The following is a 23,415-nucleotide window of genomic DNA, read 5'->3' on the forward strand; positions in this document are numbered from 1 at the left end:
AAATACAGTGGGGTCATACAGTAACAGTGGCTATTTTCTTTTTTTCTTTGTATTAAATTCCCAGTAGCAAATGGCGTTGAATTTTGAGGGGAAAAGAGAAAAAATATAACATATTCCACCAGATTATAATTATTTCAAGGTAAATGATACATTGCTATTTACCAGTGACCAATTGGTATGTTTCTTTATTCTTTGATTTATGCAAAAACAGAACCAAAAAAAAAGGCCAAAATATCATGATTAGCAACAGAACAGAACCACAGGCATGTATGCTCAAGTAGTGGGGATTAGACACACACTCATAATTTCCTCAGGCTCGGTTTTATCTGAATAATATATACAAAAAAGCAAAGTTTCCTTTTTTTTTCCCCCCTTGATTAATTATCTGCTTTTTATGCAGGTCCTGAATACAGAATTTAGCTCATGATACCCTACTTACCATTGACTCATTTGCATAGAATGCCTTAAGAATACCTTGGGAGGTAGAAAAGGTGAATGTCTCCAAACACGTACCTTTTGTTTCTCCCCCAAGAGCACTCCAAAGTCATGTGGCTTCATAGCTGGAAGGGTTCCAGGTGTGGCTGCCTCAGAGCCTTTTGAGAGCAGGGACGGGGATGAGAGGAAGAGATGATAGACCTTGTGTTAGACAGTACCATTGTTCTTACCGGTGTTGGTATAGTGATATTGTTAGCATTGTTATAAGTGTATTATCTCTTTTATTAACTTCTAACAGCAATTATGAGGCTCTTCCTATGTTCAGGAGCAATGTGAGAAAAGCAATGCTTCCGTGTATGAGTAAAAGGAAAGTGCAGGTATTGAGAGAGAGGGAACAAAAAAGAAGAGAAATTTTGATCACTTTTTTTTAAGACAATAGAATTTTAAAGGCATGAAAAAAAGATTTTTTGAAAAACAAGATAGAGAGGAGCTTGAATTCTTTTTCAGGAATGCAGTGAAGACGGTCAAGATCTAAATGAGCCAGAGAAATGTTAAAGAAAAAATTAATTTAGATGGAATGCATAGGAAGAGTAATGAGAGGGGGGGAGGCCCAGGAGGAGGTGCATTACTGCAGCAGAATGTCTCAAATGACAAATATTTAGGTGTGTGCTGTGCTTGTCTAGTGACTTTTGATGCCATACAGCCTTATGAATTCATATTCTAGATGTCAGAAACAGGCAGGTAGGCCCTGATCCTGAGCAGCTGTAAATTAATGTAGCTTCACTGGAGAAAATGGAGTCATGCCCATTTCCATGAGCCCAGGATCTGGCCACGATAGCAAGAACTCAGATCATCAGAACACAACCTAATTATCACATAAGATGAATTCTTGAGCTCCCTTTCTTATTAAAAACAAACACTAAGCCCTACCACATCAGTTTCTTGGAAGCAGTAAATAAATGAGGCATTCATCAGCCATGCATGCTTATTCTAAAGAAGTAGATCATTTATACTGCAGTTGTTAATTCCAGAAACTTTAAAAAGGATGTGCCAGTTCAGAGTTCTTCTGAAAACAAGACACGTGGGTAGGCATGGGGATCTCCCGGTGGTACTTGGAGGTACAGGATCATGCTTTTCTGAGATGTCAAGCAGCCTTTGCTCCTGCCAGCACTGGTACTCAGATGCACTGTGTTTGATTTGTCTTCTTGCAGTGGATCTCTTGAACCAAGACTGATTCATGGATGCGTTTTAGTCAAACATAAACTGTTTTCATACAGAGGCCTTATCTACTCCCATGTTGTGCAGCAGTGCCAACGTGGAGTGGTCCTTCTGTACCCGTGCGTGTGCAGATACATGTTTCCTTGGGATTTAAGGGTTGCATCTGCTTTGCTGACTGCTGAGAAAAGGGTGAACATCTGGGTTTTCATTTAGTGTAATCTGTTGTGCCATCCAGATTGTAGTTCCATATCATATGTTTACTAGCAATGAAATTTATGCTAATTGTGGGTCCCAGGAATGCACTGTACATCTATACCTATGTCTGTGAGGAAGATTTCTATACAGTCATCCAAGATTTTCTTGTCTTTACTGATAAATCCCATGGATGTATAGAGAGCAAACAGCTGGAGGAGGACTGTGCATCTACACTAGAAGTAACATGCCTTTGATGGTGCCTTGTTGCATGACTTCACCCTTGGTAAAACCAGGCAGAAGGTGACTCCTAAGTATAAACCCTAGGCATATTTGCACCTGAGAAGAACCTTTGCAGCACATTAACCTACTAATGTTGACATATGCAAAGGATTGAGTGCACCCTCAGCAAGTTTGCAGATGACACCAACCTGAGTGGTGCAGTTGACACGCCAGAAGGATGAGATGTCATCCAAAGGGACCTGGACAAGCTGGAGAGGTGGGCCTGTGTGAACCTCATGAGGTTCAACAAGGACAAGGGCAAGGTCCTGCACCTGGGTCAGGGCAACCCCTGATATCAATACAGACTGGGGGATGAAAGGATTGAGAGCAGCCCTGCAGAGAAGGACTTGGGGGTACTGGTGGATGAAAAGCTGGACATGAGCCGGCAATGTGCACTTGCAGCCCAGAAAGCCAACCGTATCCTGGGCTGCATCCAAAGAAGCGTGGCCAGCAGGTCGAGGGAGGTGATTGCCCCTCTGCTCTGCTCTGGTAAGACCCCACCTGGAGTACTGCGTCCAGCTCTGGGGCCCTCAGCACAAGAAGGACATGGACCTGTTGGAGCGGGTCCAGAGGAGGGCCACCAAAATGATCCGAGGGCTGGAGCACCTCTCCTAAGAGGCCAGGCTGAGAGAGTTTGGGTTGTTCAGCCTGGAGAAGAGAAGGCTGCGGGGAGACCTTCTTGTGGCCTTTCAGTACTTAAAGGGGGCCTATAGGAAAGATGGGGACAATCTTTTTAGCAATGCCTGTTGTGACAGGACAAGGAATAATGGTTTTAAACTAAAGGAGGGTAGATTTAGACTGGATATAAGGAAGAAATTTTTTACAATGAGAGTGGTGAGGCACTGGGACAGGTTACCCAGAGAGGTGGTAGAGGTCCCATCCCTGGAAACATTCAAGGTCAGGTTGGATGGGGTTCTGAGCAACCTGATCTGGTTAAAGCTGTCCCTGCTCACTGCAGGGGGGTTGGGCCAGATGACCTCTAAAAGTCCCTTCCAACCCAAAACATTCTATGATTCTATGATTCTCAGAATCATGCAGAATCAAGTTTTAATAAAGAATATGCCAAAATAAAAGATAAATAAAGTGTTGCACAGATTCATACCTGATAAAAATGTGGTAGTCACATCTTGCAGTTTTCACTTCCACTGTTTTCTGAAAAACAGAAGCACCAAACTGCTGGGTTTGGGAGGGACGTCTGAAGATCAGCTAGTCCAAGCCTGACCCCTGCTCAAAGCAGGGTCAGCTGGAGCAGGTTCCTCAGGTCAGGTTAAGTGAGGTTTTGAATGTCTCCAAGGATGGAAACTCCACAACCTCTCTGGGCAACCTGTGTCTGTGTTCAATGTCTAATAAACAACATCTACTGTTCTCCCTTCGTCCATCCAAGCCAGTCACCTCATTGTAGAAGGTTATCAGTTTAGTCAGACATGATTTCCCCTTCACAAATCTGTGCTGACTACTCCCAGTGACCTTCTTGTCCTTAATATGTCTGGAAATGGTTTCCAGGATTAGTTGCTCCATCAGCTTCCCACACGACCAAGCTGAGGCTGACTGGCCTGTAGTTCCCTGGATCCTCCTTCTTGACCTTCTTGAAGACAGAACTGGCATTGGGTTCCTTCCAGTCCTCAGGATCCTCCCCTAGCTGCCAGGACCACTCAAAGGTAATCAAGAGTGGCCTTGTAGTGATATCGACCAGCTCCCTCAGCACTCATGGGTGCATTCCACCAGGCCCTATAGACTTGTGTACGTCCAGTTTGTTTAAATATTCCCTAACCTGATCCTTCTTCAGCAAAGCCAAACCTTTCTTGCTCCAGACTTCCCCTTTAGTTTCAGGAACCAGTAAACCAGGACTGTCAGTAAAGACTGGGGTGAAGAAGGCATTGAGTACCTTGGCCTTTTCCATGTCCTTTGTCACCAGATCCCCTGCCCCATTCAGCAGCAGGCCCACACTTTCCTTGGTCTTCCTTTTGTTGCTGATGTACTTGTAGAAGTCCTTGATGCCTTTTGTGTCCCTTACCAGATTCAACTCTAGGCAGGTTTTGGCTTTCCTAACCCCACCCCTGTACATTTGGATAGTGTCTCTATATTCCTTCGGGATCCCTGCTCCACCTCTTGCATGCTTCATTTTTATGTCTGAGTTTAGTCAGGAGCTCCTTGTTCATCATACAGGTCTCCTACTACTTTTTATTGACGTCTTTATGGTTAGGGTGGATCACCGTTGAGCTTGGAGGTGGTGATCCTTGAACATCAACCACTTCAAAGCAGGTCCCTGAACAGGCCAAAGTCTGTTCTCCTGAAGTCCAGGCTTGTGGTCCTGTTTTTTGCCTTGTTCCCTCCTCTCAGGATCCTGAACTCTATCAATTCATGCTCACTGCAGCCTAGGCTGCCTCCAGTCTTCACATCTCCAACCAGTTCTTCATTGAAAGAAGTATGAGGTACAGCAGACCATGTACCCTTGTTGGCTCCTCCATCACTTGTGTCAAGGAATTGTTGTCAATGCACTCCTCCTAGCGTGAATCTAGAAGATTCTAGAAGAGTGAATCTAGAAGAAAACATCTAGATTCCTTGTGCCCTGCTGCATTGCCTCCTAGGCAACTACAGAAATACAGTGCATGTTGGGTAATTTGTAGATCTGTCATAAAGCCAAAGAAAAGTAAGAAAATTGCTGAGTTATAAAATTATATTTGATAAACATGAAAGATTTATGGAGCATATTTTTTGTAGGCAGGGATCTTGCTACCTGTCAGTATATGCTGATACAGGATAATATTTTTTGGTTTTATACACATGCATATGTATTCAGAATCTGAATATGTAGTTTCTTTTGTTAAAATGTTTATTGTGTGGTTCATCAAAACGGTGCTGAGACAAGTGCCAAATTGATTGCATTTCCTGTACAGCAGCTAATGCTCTGAGCTCACATGTCAGGGATCATTTTTTGGTAGTTTGTATAATTACTTTACAGAAAATGTCTAGGATCAACAAACCAGAAAAGGATCAGTTTGAAAGGTCAGACAAGAAGTCACTTTATTGACTATGTATATACTCTGTGAACACAATTAGCACAAATTGTGTAAGTTTTAAAACACATTCTTCTTTCAGAAGAAAATTACTTGAAACCACACAACTAGTCTTTGCACTGAAAAGAAGGCATAGAAATTGAGGGATCCTTAATGGGAGCTCTGGGTTGTGACAGGGTACTCCTGGCGTGAACCAGCCCAGCTGTCACTGATTTTTTATCAGACCTGTGTTTCTCAGGAAGCACCTGCTTTTCTTCCTTGAAAGATGAAGCGTGATATTTTCATTATTATTCCAGTGTGTTCTCCAGCAGTGTTTATAGAACATTTTGCAAAGATGATGCCCCATTCAGAACCAGATATGAAGGTTTTCAAAAATTCTTGCAATTACTTTCTCACCTGTCTTCTAAACAATTTATATTTTAGTTTATTCCCCTTTCAGATGACTTGGAATTGCAGGTCCTGAGTCTAAATGGATCCTTCAGAGCTTGGAGTTGATGGAGTTCCGAGGTCTGGCTACATCTAATTTTGGACTGAGACTTAACACCAAGTTTTCATCTGTTTTTGAAATTTGCCCAAAGTTTCTCAGTGTTGTTCAGTGTCAATATTCAGGCTTAGAAACACCTCTAATTAGAATCATCTAATGCAGCATTTTTTTTTTTTCAGTAAAGAACTATTCACACTCAGAATTTTAACCAAGGAGTTGTTGAACTGAATGGTGTTGGTGTTTGAAGAGAACATGGATTGGATTTGATGATTGTAGATTTATTATTCCCTAATTTTAAAGGGTTTGCTTCTTCATAAGAGAAACTAGAAGCAGAATAGAGCCTTAAGATCATTCCTTCCTCTCCTCCCCACCCCCCAAAAAAAAGAATTTATCTCAGAGAAATATCCTAATGCCTTGCATAACCTGGCCACTAAGAGGAAAGGCACATTCACTGGACCCTTGTGCAGAAGCTAGGCATTTCCTTAGAAGAGACTGACTTACAGAAATCTGTTCATTACTTTGTGCTCTCCCTAGCGCATAGACTAAATGTGTGTTTATAAAAAAGCAAGTGCTACACGTAGGAGATAGGATGAACACAATAAAACACTTAAACCAGCACCATAGTTATCCGAGATACATTGTTTATGCTATTTTATTTGCTAGATGGTCATATTTAGAAGGATGTTCTTTTTACATGGCTTCAGCTGTTACCAGATTCAAGAGAAGAAAGATGCTATGCCCTTGAAACAAGGAGCACCCCTCGCTCCTTTTTATGGGTTTCAGTGCATCTGAATACTGTTTCTTCTTTATGAGACTGTCTTGTCAGGACTGGTTTTGCATGTATCAGCTGTTAGTAACCCTGGACTGGATCTTAGCTGTTGACTACGATTTTTTTAGAATCTTTTTAAATTGCAAAAGCTTAGCAAAGGCTGCCTGTGTTGATTCCTGTGTCACTGCTGCCATCTTCTGGAAAGTTTTTAATATTGCTGGGTGGGCATTTTTTAAAGTAGATGAATTCCAGCAACCAGGAGATGAACAAAATATGTGCTTCTTGCACATGGTTACAGAATACAGTCCGAATGGCACGGAACAAAAGTTTGTATGTGGGGTGCCTTGGTTATATTAGGGATATTTAAAAAAACATTCAGGGAAGTGAGTGGCGTGATTTCTATTGCAATTCACTGTGAATTAGGCACTGGGTAATTGCTTAGCTCTCATCAGCTTCCCAGCCTGAGTGTTCAGTAGCTCATTTCAAGAACCACGTTAATGAATCCATCACATTTCCAGGTCTGTTTGCACATATAAATGTGCAGCTAGATGCTCAAATGCCCAGGGCATGCATGCATAGCAGCAGTATTATCATATGGAAATAGGTTTGTCATACTGTTTAAGGGCATATTAATTGAACTCAAAAGCTGCTAGAGCAGGAGCTAAAGCCACAGGCAGTAAAATTCATTCCTCGTGACATTCCTTGTGAACTGATATATGCATTCAGCAACAAAACATCTTTTTCAAACTTGTGAGAAGTGGTATTTTAGTGTAGCTTCCAACCACTTTGTTGCAAAAAATCAGCTTTTGACATCACCCATGCAAAGTGATGCATCTTCTGCAAGAAGGGTATTTTCAAAAGATACACTATTACAGTTGTTATAAAATGCTTTGTCTCACATTTTCTAAAGGCATCTCAAGATAATGGTCATTTTCCCTCTTTGCATCCTAGTTCCTTAAAAATAATGGTTCCTTCGGTATAAAATTTTACTTCTTATTCTTCTTTGCATCCATTTTAGTGTTGACAACATACATGCTAGCTTTTTTTCTTTAGATCATAAGTCATGCTCTGACTTTATCTGCTCTAGGGTAAATACTGTATTGTTCCACTGGAGTTACAGTGGATTTCTACCACTGTAAGTGGGAGAGATACACAGTGTATGTTTTAATATATGCCTATATATATTATGTATTTAGAGGCTTAGTTCTCTTTTTCTTTTTCTTTTTATCAGTAGTAAGTGGAATGCTACATTCTTTTGTGAGATATTCAAAATATAGAGAATAATATCCACTAAATTATAAAACCTTTTTTTAAAAAATCACAGTTTAGATATATTTTACATCTTTGGCTGCTTTAAACATGTAGCTTATATTCATAAATTACTAATCCCCTAATCCCTTGCATTTACTTTCTCATATATGCCATTAAATGATAAAGTGGCAATAATATTGATATTTTTTTCCAATGTTTCCTCATATAAATACCATGTAATTTATTATGGAAATCATTTGTAGAAATTTTAAGTTTGCCTGCATCCATTTTGCATTTTGTTAGTCATCTAGGCATAAAATTGCTCAAAATTATACACTAGATAGATGTGGTTCACTGTACCACTTACTAAATTTATTTAAATGGGAACAGAATTCAGCCAATACACAATTGTTTTTCCTCTCCAGTGGTGGTGGCAGCAAGAACCTAATTCTGAATTAAATTTCTTGGTCATGTCTGTACTACACAGCGAAGTAAGGCACCACTGTAGTTCTGCATCCCCAAGCTAGCTCCAAGCAGAGCTGAAATGTCTACCCAGCATAACACAGCACCATGCAGAGACAGTAGTCCAGGTCCCAAATGTGCTATAGCTGCATTAGCTATAGATTACTGACATGGCTGTAAGACTTCCAGCAGGGCTACCTTAAAGCTTCTCAGCAGTGTAAGCTGCAAGTAAAATTCAGGTTTCCCACCTGAAGAAGCAGGAAAGGAGCTGGACTACTGCTGCATAGAAATGAGAAGGCAGAGAGGAGGAGCAGGTACGCAGGAATTAAGAGTGGAGGAAGATGCTGTGACAGCTGGTCCTGAAGGAGGACTCAGAGTCCGTGGCAGCAGCTGTTTCTGGGATTAGGAAGAGCTCCTCCAAGTAGCGATGTTTAACATCTGAGGACTTGCCATAGTCCCTGTAGCATGACAAGCTAGAAGCCTTCCTCTCTGCTTGCTGTCCACAGCTCTGGCACAGGTGAGATAAGTCACAGGGACATGAATGCCTTGCTGTGTTTATCAGCCTGCTGCTGTAGGCAGCTGCCTACTTCGTTTAAGTTTGCTTGGCTTCCTTTTCCAGAGGTAGCTTGGTTGGCATCAATCTGGGCATCTCATCCCAGTGCTCCAGGGCACAGGATTGTTCTGCTGCCAGTAAAGGATGTGCAACTCAGCCAGGGCCAGATATGCCTGTTCAGACAACCAAGACCATGGTCCACTTTGAAAATTTTGCAGTGCTGAACTCATGTTTGCATGGGTAGTCAGCTATCAGATGGGATTCACCAGTGATAACAAGAGCTGACTCTATTATGCACACGTAATAGCACAACAAATATCGGGTTTTTATACTTTCAGTATACCACATAAACTTGTTACTAACTCTGCTTTATAGACTTTTCATTCTTATTTTCTGGAGTGGGCTAGTAAGTCTCACCTCCCAGCCAACATGCTAAGAACAAGATTGTGCAATACCCTTATTGTGTAGGTATGGGGTAGAGGAATCTGGGAAGAGCATTGTCCCTTCTCCCACAGGGGCCTGAAGTCGTTTCATCTGAGAGAAGCCCCTGGGTTCCTCTCAGCTTCTTTCTTCTGTTCTATCCCTTGCAGCACTTGAACCACAAGGCAGTTCAGAAGGGGGTGGAAAGAAGAAGTAAGAGTGCCCATCCACATAAAGCAGCAGACAGGAGATTTGGGGAGGTCCAGGACAGGTTCTCTGAGCTTCTGCTTTCCATTTTACCAATCCATCTTTTAGTTTAATGCTGCCTGATGCAAGGCAAGCTCCAGGACAGTCTGTCAGCAAACACAAATTCATCAGCACTCATTGAAGAGCCTCAGGATGTACATGCCGTCATCTAGGTCTTGGGGAATGAGCCCATGGGTTGTTTTGTAGAAGTCAGGACGGAGACTTTCACTTTCAGATTCAAAAGAAAAACATTGAAATCTCTAAGACATTTTGATGCAGTCCTACACTTAAAGCTTTTAATGTTTATAGAAAATTGCCTTTTATAGTATTGATGGCAAATTGCCCTTAGGTTGCGAAAGCTGCACAGAGACTGCAGCTATATTTTTGACACCATGTTTTGACAGATTGTCATGTTCCTCACAAAAGTTTGATTTTAGATGCAATATGCATAGTAAATGTGTGTACTTTATTATAAGGAAAAAGACCAAAATTGCTCTGCAAGTACTACCATGCGTTGCAATTGCATTATATCTGATAAAACCGGTGTCATTAAAAATGGATACTTTTTTCTACTGTGGCATTTATCTTCATTGTAGTATTTGCAGGTTTTTCTATAACTGTCAATTGGCAAAGCCACAAATCCTAAGTAAACATAGCTACCGCAGATGGTAAATATTCTGCTTTTAAAGGTTATTGCTGTAAGCACAAGAAATACCAAAAGACAGGGCATGTAGCTGATGGTCTCACACTTAGTGCTAGCTATAACAAAGTGCCAGAGGCAAAGTCAGTCCAGTACCCAAGATGTGTTGTTCACAGCAGTAGCATGACAAAGACTGTGACATTTGGGAGGATGGGGAGGGTTGTGTTTAATCGACTTTGGATGGAAATAAGTAACAAAGTACATAGTTTCAAAGTAAAAAATGCTTAGTCTGTGTTTATGGAGGTTTGAACTCTAGCCAAGAATCAGACTGCTCTCTTACTCAAAAGATAGACTATATGGTAAAACCTTTTCCAGTGAAATTTGGGGTCTGGGGGCTTTTCTTAAAAAAAATCTGTAGGTATGTGTCATCCACTATAACATTATAATTTCCACTTTGGAAAATTCAATTGCAAGCTACATTTTTTTAAACAGAAACAATATGGAGAGATGACTTTGGGTATTATGGGCAGTGCCATTCTATATGTCACTCTCTGATAGCTTTGATTTCCCTTAAAGCATGCTCATATTTTCACTATAAATCCTTGCTCCAATCAGCAGCCTACAGTTTGACTACAAATGCTCATTTAGATTGAAACTTGGTGCCTTATAATATTTTACATTTTCAAGGGGGTTTTTTGACCAGGTGATCATATTGTCAGGTGAAGAGAAGGAATTCTTTGCCTTTCCAGTGTTTTATAATACAGTGTTTAATAAAACAATCTACAGGTAAAAAAAAATCTAGTTGAAAAATCCTGCTAGTCTGATAAAAAACCCAAACAACTACATATTCGCTGTATACAATATAAACCTTTGCTGGTTGGAACTTGTAGGAGCGTCTGTGTGATTGGTGACTACTTATTTGCACTCCCCCATCGTATTTTCATTTACAAAAAAAAAAAAAAAAAAAGGCATGGAAATACTTTATTGATTACCTTTTTTAGGCTGAGTTTTGACCTTATGAAACCAGGGTGTGGTTCTTTTGAGGAATGATCAGAGATGATTAGCAGGGAGTCCAACCTTTAACTCCCTTACAGTGCTGCTATGTGATCTTGGACAAGTGTCTTTGGTGTGGATCCTTAATGACATTTGGGTTTCCACATCACCTTAATTAAGATCCTCAAATTTTAAGGATCTGTGGCCAGGGATTTCTATGAATTAGGCTCCAGTCACTAAAACAGAAATAGTAGTACTTTGCTGCTTCACAGGAGTATGGTAAGAGAGGTTCACTGCCAATTCCAAGATGCTCTGATGACCAAAGCTGTGCAAGTATCTTAGAATGTTACATTATTTTACTTTGATGTGTAATATATAACTAAACTGGTTTTGAAGACCTAAAAATAAGTCTACCTAGTTCCATATGTATCTTAGATTATACTTGGTTTCCCTTCTTTCTCTTTAGAATATACTATAGCCTTCTCACATTACAATAGCATTTAATGTGCATTTTCTGGCAGCTCATTAAATAATAAAATTAACATCTGTCAACTGTGGTTTATTTCACCCTTAGCATGAATTATGATTATAATGTAGTACTCTCGGTTTGGTTTTGGACTTGATTTTAGAGGAAAGAGTGAGTAGAGGCATTGAAGGTTGACTTCTTGAAGTACTTGTTTGCCCAAGAAGGCAAGATAAAGCTCGTAAGACCTGCATTTTAACTGAAAGGTGAGAAGATCTGTGATTTTTCTTTGTTCATATAGTCATGGTTTTGAGGAACCTTTGCATGTCTTGCATACTAGTTTTGCACTACTGGCAGAAAGCTCCAGTACTGTTGGAGATGTTGATCTAGTACTGATGGAGATGTTGATCCTGCCTTCATTCAGTAGCTTTAGTTTTCATGATTCCCATCTGTAGTGATGGGTCCAGACAGCCAGCACTGAATGAGGGAAGGTCAAAGAAAAAACAGTAGAAGAACAGAGAAGACAAAATAATTTTGATAAAATTGCTAGTCAATATATTCTCAATGGCAACAGGTCCTATCAGAAGAATTTTATCATATCAGATTTCATTCTATGATGAGATTACAGGTTTGATAAGAAAAAGTAGTTACATGAAACCAATTTCATTTTTTTGTGAGACTTCAAACTACGGAATATTCTAATAAGGAAATCATAGAATCATAGAATCATTTAGGTTGGAAAAGACCTTTAAGATCATCCAGTCCAACCATTAATCATCACCATAATATGTCAATAAAAGGCTTTAGGGGGCTTGGTTCCAACTGACATAGTTAGGGTGTGTGCAGCAGCATTGTCTCATCGCTGGGTGGTGGTCATGTGGATTAAGAACTGGCAGATCACAGAAAGTAGTGTTTTCTGTGAAGAAGCTGTGTGTAGCAGGGTATTGCTAGCAGCATTCAACAGGGACTGACAGCAAACCTGTCATGATTCAATACTCAACAGTGATCCAGAAGTAAATATAAAGACTCTGCTGATACAACACAGCAATGGTACAAAGATCAGTCAAATATAATTAATGACAAAACCAAGACAGTCCCCAGAAAAATGCCATGAATATGATTTGGGGCTGGGGGAGAGTGGGGAGGAACGGCTTAACCAGGGAGAAACTTAAGAGTTTCTCTGTTTAGGTTAAAGAAGATTCAGAGGTATCTTGATTACAGTATATAAGTACCTTCACAGGAAGAAAATATAGGAAACTGAAAGACTCTTTATTTTAGCAGAGAAATGCAAAGCAGAAAGCAGTGGCTGAAGCTGAAACCAGAAAGGGTCAAAGTAGATGTTCGATACACTTTTTAACATTGATTTTGAAGGGCCATTAAAACACTGTACCAGAGGTATAAGTGCATCTTTCCTCACCTGATGTCTTTAATCTGGATGTGTGTGTCTGTTTTGGAAGATACAGTTTGGCTGAACCATGTATCATACATAATCTGTCCTCAGTCTAGCTAATAGTGCTAACTATAGGAGTGCAGACTTGGCAGTCCAGATTTCAACATGGATTGCAGAAGCCTGGGAAGAAATCTGGGTATGTGATTGAGTTGCTAGCTCACACATAAGTCCCTAGCAGCGCACCTACGGTGCTGCAAATTAAACTTTGGCTATGACCACCTCACTGCAACCTTGCCTTTATTCTTCTGCGTAGACACATGGGAGGAAAGGGTAAGGGTGAAAAAGAAAAAGAATGTCTGAGTTGAGGAGTAACTTTAAAATAACAGTAGAGAGCTGAAACTTGAAGCTTTGTGTAGGGATTCAAGAATGGGAATATCGTATTGAAGTTGGAAGAAAGATAATTTGAACAGTAATATTTTATAAGCACTATAGGGAGATATTATCAGAGACCAGAGGAAAAGCATTTGCAGTAGGCAAGAGAGAGAATGAGAGCTGTGATGCTTAATCCAAGGGAAAGCAGACCTTTGAAATGTTGTGAAAAAGGAAATGGCAAAACGTTGTTTCCAACAAGCCAACCAGCATAGCATGTAAATGACAAACTCATTTTCCTTTCATCCAAAAAACCAGCTACATTCTGCTCCCACTTCCAAACTTAAAACACTTAAAACACTCTAAATGGGTCAGTCAGAAGTGACTGAGACTACAGCTTGGTTTCACCATCCTAGTTTTTTATTCAGCATCACTCTTGGCATTGCAGATGTCATCTGTGGGCTTTGAATTCCATAGACCTGACCCGAGTTTGGTCTGATTTAACCTTTTGTTTGAATGGTCGTAAAGATAGCAGGATTTTAAAAACAGGATCTGAATCCCTGTTGAGGTTTTTAATACCTCCCATTCTGAGGTCACTTGGATTCAGGATTTCTGCTTAGGCCTGTCTCATACATTTTTACAGATATTCAAAAGCCTGTAATAGCACACACACACAGGTTATATTAACTTCCAGTGCCTAAATCCCTTAAGTGCTTTGGGGATTTCCATGCTAATCCTCTTTTTAATGCATAAACCTAGAGGGTAGGTTTGGTACCTTTGGTATTTAATCTTTGTGTTGGTTGTTTTCCAACCAAAGAGTCTTTTAAAGGTAACAACAGTAAGTGCTAAATACACAAAGACACGGGAAGGTTATATGCTGTTTATATTACCACAGTAATCTGCCAGTCTTTTTTTGGCAAATGAAGGGAAAGAAAGTGTGACTATTGTTAGTAATTATACTACTTACAGTAATTTTAAATACTTACTAGTATTAAATTTATGCAAAGTGTTAAATCCTGACTGAACAACTTAAATCCTTTTCTTTCCAAGGGCAAAATAACTGTATTAATATTAATGAAGCCACAAAATACAAGTTAACTGACAACATTTCTGCAGTTGCTGTATTTTATTATTGAAACTTTATTATATTTTTCATGTCTGAATGTAAAAACTGAATAAAACTACCACAAACTTCTCTTTGTTGTAAGTGACATGCCTTTTCTTTATGATGCATGCTTTGCCATAAAAAGGGAGTGCTTAATACATTTCTGCTGGGAGATGCCTATTTATTCTGACAAACCGATCAGCCTCTAGGCTGTTCTTTTGCCACAGAACTGATTTTACATCTCATCCATTATCTAATAAGATGTGAAAAGAGTAACCTGTCTCACCAAAAAAAACCAGGCTTTGTTTCATTACAAGGATGCGACAGGCTCACTCATGGACTTACTTGCAGGATTTACAATGGTTAGTGAAAGGCCCAGTTACACACTCGTGCACGTTTCCAGTACAGCAAGCCTATGGGGAAAACATTGGTAACGTTGGTCCTGAGGATTTTTTATTTTAAAGGTAAGTATAAAAAGTGGCCTCTATAATGAGAAAATACATTTCACATCTTTAAATAACATGGCATGAGTTTATGAATTTTATTATTACAATAAATAGCAACGACACATAAACCACATTGTAAGGCAGCCAGAATCTCTTTGCAAAATATACGTCCTGGGGGTTTTTTTCTTTCTTCAGTATTTCCCCCTTTTCAATGTTAATGAAAGGTTTAAAATTGCACTTGCATGGGAAAAGAGAGAGAGACTGGAGTGAGGAAAGCAAGCTGAGGCGTTCTGTGATAAGGCAGTGATAAAGCAAGTGTATACAAAACCCTTTCAGGTTAATGTTTTCAGCCAGATGCGATCAGAAGAAAATAAAGTCACAGAGGAAAAAGTGAATAGGGGACACAGTAGGAAATACAGTTAAACCTGGCCATAACCTTAACTGTTAAGGGATAACAAGTCTTTGAGATATTAGGTATCCAGACAGAGAGTACCTCTCTCTATGTGTTTGAGTAGTGTTCCACATAGCTGAAACTTTTGACCACTGATGCAGTGCAAATTGTTGTTGTATTTAAATGATGCTCTACTACAATAATGCAGCCTCTCATACAACATACCTTGCAAAAGTGCCTCCATTGTTAAGCTGTTTGGTAACAAGTGCAAGTGAATTAAACAAATCTGTGTTAGTTGAAGTGAAATAAAACATTTTAAATCACTGACACAATAGTGGAAAGAAGTGACAAGAAAGCAAACAAGTGATTAGGTTTGATACCTCTGAAAGTTAGAACACTCGCTCCATTCCTCCACTCCAAATTTCCCTGACTCTCTGAATAAGAGGATCAACCCTTTTGGACTTGCACAATGCTTCTTTTGATAGAAGTGCAGTTTCTTTAGCATGACAATGAAATATGATTTTCAGTGCTTCTTAGAAAAGTGACAATAAAGCTTGAAAGAGTTCAAAATGAAATTGCAAAACCTGGAATTTGTGGCAGACAAATGTTCTAGTGTCATGTCCTCCTGATATCCTTTATTCATTACATGTGAATGCAGCTCTGTATCTAAAAATCAAGGCTGTTTTATCGGTCTTGCTTATAATGCCAGTCAGAATGGCTTACTGCTGAGAGATCTTTCAGAGTCTGGAGTTGCATCAAGACAGCATAACTTTAAAACAGCATGAGAGAGACCCATTTCACATTACTGACTTTCCCCCTTACCTGCAAGGACACAGAATTTCATGCAGCATTGATGGATCAAAGATTTTGACACATGTCAAAACAGATACCTTCATTTTAGAGTTTAAAAAAAAAAGGCATCAAACTTTATACATATGAACCCATTTAGGTGGCAGAGGCAGCTCAGACTGAGGTAGGGACAATTGTTTTACTGATCTGCAAAAGACATTGCTTTTGAATGAAGCCTTATGTAAAGAACAATGTAATTTTAGGAAGATGAAACCAGAACAATTACTAGAAATGCAATAAGGGTCTAGAGGTAGTCCCTTAAAACCCATGTTAACTAACCTATCATTGTATCCTTTCTATGGATTTTTTTAAACCATTCTATAAAAGTTCATGGCAAGGATATAATTTTCCAGAAAATGGTATTTCATATGACCTACAAAAAGTGATCATCCCCTAGTAAAGTCAGCAATAGTTTTCCATAGGGAATGCATTTGATTCAGAACTATGAATAGACTATTTCCATTAGTAAACACTATAAAGCAGAACTGTTCGTTTCATCCTGCACCCTTCTTGTATAAACAGATTTCACTGTAGAAGAAGCACACCCAGAAGTATCTATGACTTCATGTCCCTAAATGGACCATGTAGCAAAATCTCATTTTTAGTAATGGCATTTATGTTACTTCACCGATGAAATGTATAATAATAACAACAAAATTGTTGCGTTAATGATCAGAGTGTATAATAAGATGCACAATTAGGAGGATTATGGGAATTTAATGGGACGAGAAGGGCAAGAGATCATCTACTGTATGACTCTTCATGATTGTAACCTGCTGTCTATGTCCCTAATGTGTTTTTATGACTTGTGTGCTTTGGTTTGTTTTCCAGTTTGTGTTCTGCCGTGAATGTAAAGAAGAATACCATGAAGGGGAATGCAGCTCTCTCCTCAGCACACAGGGAGCCATGGCCCAGAAGGTAGGGATCTCACAACTCATTACATCCTGATCATGATCCCTGGCCCAGCTAGAGAGACATTTGTCAAATGGATCCTAATTATAATCCTAAGTAAAAGCAATTATGTTCATGCTGAATTACTCCAGCCATCGGAGTTGCAGAATTGGCTTTGCAGTGGATTTCAGTCGCTCTGATTGATAGGGTAGCTGAGTTCTGTCAGGAACACACAGGGCTCTGCCATCAGTTGATAAAGAAAAGGCCTTCCCAAGGGCTTTTGGGGTTGTGCCTATTCAGTGTGAACACTTTTGAAAGACCTTCTGTAGTCTTGCTGCCTTTGAGCTTATTTTCAGTGCACCAGTCAGGAAATCATGTGGGTTTGGACTGAACAACAGGGTTTTTATACAGCCTATGCAGAAAATGCTGTCGATAATTTATGTTTTAGCTTAGAGAAATAAAAAATAGATTGATGAGGCTGGAAGCTGTTAGATGATTAATTATTCTAGGCTGCTCTATAATTTTGTAGCTATTGTAGCTATAGACCTGGACAGGAAATAGTTTTTCTCTCCTGGCATTTCTCTTGGTTTGAGATTCAAGTTTCCCTGCTCTCCATGGCAAATAAATTAGAGTCTTTTCAATTTTTTTTTAAAAAGAGAGAGAGAGAAAGAGCAAAAAGAACAGGAGAGATAACCCCTAAATATCTCACAGCTTGATGGCCAGGATGCGTTCCTAGGAAGCAGAAAACTGATATTCAGATGTCTGGCATGTTTGATGCTAAGAGGAAACTTGACCCCTGAGCCCCCACACAGTCCAACATGGCAGATGCAGGATTGCAGGCAGGTGCTGATGGGGACTAGTGTCCGGCCAGCTCTCAGCGAGGCATGCCAATGCTCCTGTCAGTGCCTGCAGGCAGGCTCTGTCTGAGATTGGGTTTTGGAGCCTCTCACTCTTTGAACGTAGAAACTGGGAGGGAGCTGGAGGCCTACTGGGAACCTTTGCCATGTACTACCATGAGACAGTTCATTTGCCATACTTTAACCTTTCTTAGTGAAGGTCTTCTAATTTCTAAAAAGAATTAGCACTTGTTGAGACAAAATTAAACAGCCTGTATCCTAGTAGTCAGTCAAAGTAGCTATCTCTGGTGCCCTGGAACATGTGTACTGTATGACACCCAAAATCCATCAACTTTCCCAGCCTCTAGTGGTTTGTGATTCAGATGTGGTGTTTTGTGTTTAGCAGCTATCAGCAAATTTTTATTCCATGAATTTGTGTAGCCCCCTTTTTTGAAGCCATATATATATACAAGGAGATTTGCAGCTGAACTACCCTCTATGAAGAACAATCTCCTTTTGTTTGCAGTAGCCTTAGAACAGTCTTCCAGCTCCCATTCACATGTATGTAAAAAAACCCCAAAACTTAGACAGAGACACTGAGAGATAAAGTGTCCAATAGCCTAGTAAAGTAAGAGACCAAGGCTCAATGTCTTACCTGAATTAAATAGAGCTAGAATTTGAATACATCTCAACATGAACAGTGAGCCCTATATCCATTAAGCTCTTTATGCCTAGAGTACTGAAAGTCATCATGGCACCTTACAAATGAGTTCAACAATGTTGGCTCTGTGGAAGTTAGAGTTTGTGTATAATTTCCATGCTCTAGGGCAGAGATAAAAGTGTGCCAGGAAAATCAGAGTGCCATAGGAAGAAGAGCTTTATTTTAACTATTTGCATATTGCCTTAGCTTCTCCTGATGACAAGGGGAGCACTTCATCCATCTGGTTCAGTATCTCAGCACATGAATTGCACCCAGTGAGACCTGTTAACTTAGGGAAGTTGACTACTTTTGCTGTTCCAGTGTAATGTGAACATTTTTGCTGTTCCTGAAAAATTTCCTGTACTCTCAAAGAGCTGCTCCAGAATAGCTAAATGATAGTACCTGAATAACTCTTGCAGCTATGCCAATCAGTTCCCCAGTACAGACAAGACCATAGACTACCCAAAATTCATTTAGGCTCCAACTTAAGCTGAAGTTAATTGACTTAGGTCAGCCGCCTTGTCCTCCAAGAAACTGAGAGAGCTGCACTAATGAAACTTCTCCACAAGGTGGTGATGTGCCACTGAAGAAATGTTTCCCCTCACTTTCTGTAACCAGGCGAGCAAACTGAGTAGCTAAGACAAGGCAAGCCCAGGTGCTGGTGAGTTGTTGGTTTCACCCAAATAGCATCACTACACAGCTATCCTGCGTACAACACTCCCGTACAATACATACAAAACCCACACAAAACATTCGTGGGGCATATATGGAAAGAAGGATGGGTGGGACTGTTTTCATCTCCCACTGAGATTAATTTAAACATTTATCCACCTGTGCTTTCAGCTTTTTTGTTCTGTTTGGCTCTGCCCTGCTAGGTGCACAACCCTGTGTGTCAGAGTTAACTTGCTGGTATTGTACTGCTTGTTCAGGCAGTGAGGATTGTTTTATCTTTGACCACCATCTGTTTCAAGCTAGGAATAATACACTTCCAGGGTTGTTGCAGTTTGACTCCTGTCTGGATCCTTTCCATATAATTTGTTTTAGAAATGGATCTTATTGTCACAACTCCCGCTGCTTGGATTTCAGGGTCAACCAGACACACTGCCACCAAACTGTTACTCTCTGGAACTTGTGCAGGATATGTGGTCTTAGGAAAATATTTTCTGTAAGAAAAATGCAGGTTTTGTTTTAGCCTCTAGTGGCTACGGTAGTGAAAGGACCTTCCCTGGTCTTCACTTTTCTGCAAACCTCTCACCCAGTGTGAGAGAACACACTGCAGGCAGGTTTAGGCCTAAGTCAGCATGATGGAGATGAAGATGGTGGAGCATGAGGAGAGTGAAAGAGCTGGACGAAGAGCCAAAAAGGAGTCTTGTTGTGGAGAAATTGGGTAGCCAGAAGTTGGTGGCAACATAGAGAGCAGGAAGAGCTGCGGTGCTGCTCAAAGCAGCCCTCTAATGGCCTGCGTGCCAGGGTGCCGCAAGGGCCATCTGCTCCCTGGGGCTCCCCACGGCCTAAGGACAGGCTGGGCTGAGGCCAGGACGGGTCGTGGGCCTGCGTGTGGGCCTGGCTTGGTGGGGCTCGTGGCCCGGCAGGCCTGTGGGGCACTGGAGACCGGCCCTGCTGCTGTGTTGCTGGGGCAGGGGCTGACAGCCCCAAGGGCTGACATGGGGTCCTGGGCCGTGGGTGGGGTGGGGGGATCCCCAGGGGACTGGGCTGGGACAGCAAGATCTGGTGGTACCCTCAGAGCCTGACACCAATTTGGGAAGCCTTGGAGAAGGAGATCCCTCTGAAAGAGAGGTAGAAACTGATACAAAGGCACTCAAGTGTTCACGGAAGCCAAGAGCTTTCAGCGATATAGTGGAAGCTCCAGAAAGAAGGAAGAGAGAAGAAAGTGAATAAGCCTGTGAGATGACATGGGACAACAAGGAGGGTCCAGGAAGCCGAAACAATAGTGGTGAAAGGGGCCTGGGCTGGGCCAGATGTCAGAAGGAGTAAGGAGGATGCCTGAGGTCAAGAGCGGGGAGCGGAGCTGCTGGGACTGTGAAGGGAGGGACGGCAGCAGGGAAGGGGGAAGGAAGTCAGTGGGCAGGAGGAAGGAAGAGGGCAACTGCGGCCACGGAGCACAAGAGGGACAAAGCAGGTGCCACGTGTAGTGCTCAAGGATGTTTGAAATAAAGGGGTTTGAAGCTTATAATGGAGGGAAGCTAGAGGGCATTGCTTGCTGTTTGGGGTAGAAAAGGCAAACTCAGCAGTAGGCATACAGAGGGTAGCCTAGCTTTAAATACTGGTATATCACGATCTTTCAGATGTATGCACAGATATGCTCTGGAAGGGGCTCTGGAAGTTGAGGGCCAGGCAAGCGGGGAGGGAGGTGAAGGGGAAGGTCCAGCCAGGGGGTTGCCGAGGGCAAGTCAGTCACCCCCACGGATTACGACTGCCCCTGTTAAGAAAAAAAGGAGGGTGATTGTGGTGGGGGATTCCCTCCTGCGGGGAACTGAGGGCCCGATCTGCCGCCCGGACCCATCCGACAGGGAAGTCTGCTGCCTCCCTGGGGCCCGGGTTAGGGACATTACGAGGAAACTGCCTGACCTCGTGAGGCCCTCCAATTATTACCCACTGCTGGTTATACAGGTGGGCAGTGACGAGATTGCAGAGAGAAGTCCTAGGCCAATGAAGAGGGACTTCAGGGCACTGGGGCGATTGCTCGCAGGATCGGGAGCACAGGTTGTGTTTTCCTCTATCCCGTCAGTGGCAGCAAGGAACACTGAAAGGAATGGGAAAACTCACCTGATTAACAGGTGGCTCAGAGGCTGGTGCCATCGCTGGAATTTTGGGTTCTTCGATCACAGGGAGGTCTACACGGCACCGGGCCTGCTGGCGGCTGATGGAGATCGGCTGTCTCCAAGGGGGAAAAGGATTCTCGCCCAAGAGTTGGCGGGACTCATTGAGAGGGCTTTAAACTAGGTTTGAAGGGGGAAGGGGATATAAACAGGCCCGCTAGTAAGGAGCCCAGGGGCGGCATGGCAACATTGGGGGCAAAATCGACAGCCCAGCTTAAGTGCATGTACAGCAATGCACGTAGCATGGGCAACAAACAGGAGGAGCTGGAGGCCCTTGTGCAGCAGGATGGCTATGACATAGTCGCCATCACGGAAACGTGGTGGGACGACTCTCATGACTGGAGTGCTGCACTGGAGGGCTATAAGCTCTTCAGGAGGGATAGGCAGGGTAGGAAAGGCGGTGGGGTGGCTCTGTATGTTAGGGAGTGTTTCGATTGCATAGAGCTTGACAGTGGTGATGACAAGGTGGAATGCTTATGGGTAAGGATGAGGGGGAAGGCCGGAAAGGCGGATGTCCTGTTGGGAGTCTGCTATAGACCACCCAACCAGGAGGTAGAGGTAGATGAGGCATTCTATAAGCGGCTGGCAGAAGTGTCGCAATCGCTAGCCCTTGTTCTCATGGGGGACTTCAACTTGCCAGACATCTGCTGGAAATACCACACAGCAGAGAGGCAGCAGTCTTGGAAGTTCCTGGAGCATGTGGGGGATAACTTTCTAATGCAGCTGGTAAGCGAGCCTACCAGGGGAGGTGCCCCGCTTGACCTGCTGTTTACCAACAGAGAAGGGCTTGTGGGAAATGTCGAGGTCGGAGGCCGTCTCGGGCTTAGCGACCACGACATGATAAAGTTCTCAATTTTGGGTGATGCTAAGCGGAGGGGCACCAAAACTATTACCATGGACTTCCGGAGGGCAGACTTTGCCCTCTTCAGGACCCTGGTTGGGAAAGTCCCTTGGGAGGCGGTCCTGAAGGGCAAAGGGGTCCAGGAAGGCTGGGCCCTCTTCAAGAAGGAAGTCTTAAGGGCGCAGGAGCGGGCTGTCCCCGTGTGTCGTAAGACCAACCGGAGGGGAAATCGACCGGCCTGGCTGAATAGGGAGCTTTTGCGGGGACTCAGGGAAAAAAGGAGAGTCTACCGCCTTTGGCAGAAGGGGCGGGCAGCTCAGGAGGAGTACAGGGATCTTGTTAGGTCCTGCAGGGAGGAAATTAGAAAGGCAAAAGCCCAGCTAGAACTCAATCTGGCCAGTGCTGTAAAAGACAATAAAAAATGCTTTTATAAGTACATCAGCAATAAAAGGAGAGCCAAGGAGGATCTCCATTCTTTGCTGGATGTGGGGGGGAACATTGTCACTGAGGACAAGGAAAAGGCTGAAGTACTTAACGCCTTCTTTGCCTCTGTGTTTAACAGCCAGACCGGTCATCCCCAGGGTACTCAGGCCCTTGAGCAAGAGGATAGGGATAGGGACAGGGACCAGAATGGAGCCCTCATAGTCCAGGAGGAAGCAGTTAATGACCTGCTATGCCACCTGGACGCTCACAAGTCTATGGGGCCGGATGGGATCCACCCAAGAGTACTGAGGGAGCTGGCAGAGGAGCTTGCCAAGCCACTTTCCATCATCTATCAGCAGTCCTGGTTAACAGGGGAGGTCCCTGATGACTGGAGGCTTGCCAATGTGACGCCCATCTACAAGAAGGGCCGGAAGGAGGACCCGGGGAACTACAGGCCTGTCAGCCTGACCTCGGTGCCGGGGAAGATTATGGAGAGGTTCATCTTGAGCGAACTCCACAGGCAAGTACAGGTCAACCAGGGGATCAGGCCCAGCCAGCATGGGTTCACAAAAGGCAGGTCCTGCTTGACCAACCTGATCTCCTTCTATGACCTGGTGACCCGCCTGGTAGATGATGGAAAGGCTGTGGATGTCATCTACCTCGACTTTAGCAAAGCTTTTGACACCGTCTCGCATAATATCCTCCTCGGGAAGCTGGCAGCTCACGGCTTAGACAGGCATACTCTTCGCTGGGTAAAGAACTGGTTGGGTGGCCGAGCCCAGAGAGTAGTGATAAATGGTGTTAAGTCCAGTTGGCGGCCGGTCACGAGCGGTGTTCCCCAGGGCTCTGTTTTAGGGCCAGTCTTGTTCAATATCTTTATCAATGATCTGGATGAGGGGATCGAGTGTG

At 42.5% G+C, this 23,415-nt stretch overlaps 1 protein-coding gene across 1 annotated transcript in view; it reads left to right on the forward strand.

Annotated features, from left to right (window-relative positions):
• The window catches only part of PRKN (parkin RBR E3 ubiquitin protein ligase), a 699,368-nt gene that overhangs the window by 660,754 nt on the left and 15,199 nt on the right, over window positions 1-23,415 (forward strand). Inside the window, exon 10 of the mRNA XM_075707694.1 lies at window positions 16,807-16,893. Coding sequence (XP_075563809.1) covers window positions 16,807-16,893 — 87 coding nt within the window. The remainder of the gene's footprint in view (window positions 1-16,806; window positions 16,894-23,415) is intronic.

This window comes from Pelecanus crispus, chromosome 3, assembly GCF_030463565.1.
Source record: "Pelecanus crispus isolate bPelCri1 chromosome 3, bPelCri1.pri, whole genome shotgun sequence".
NCBI classification, from domain to species: domain Eukaryota; kingdom Metazoa; phylum Chordata; class Aves; order Pelecaniformes; family Pelecanidae; genus Pelecanus; species Pelecanus crispus.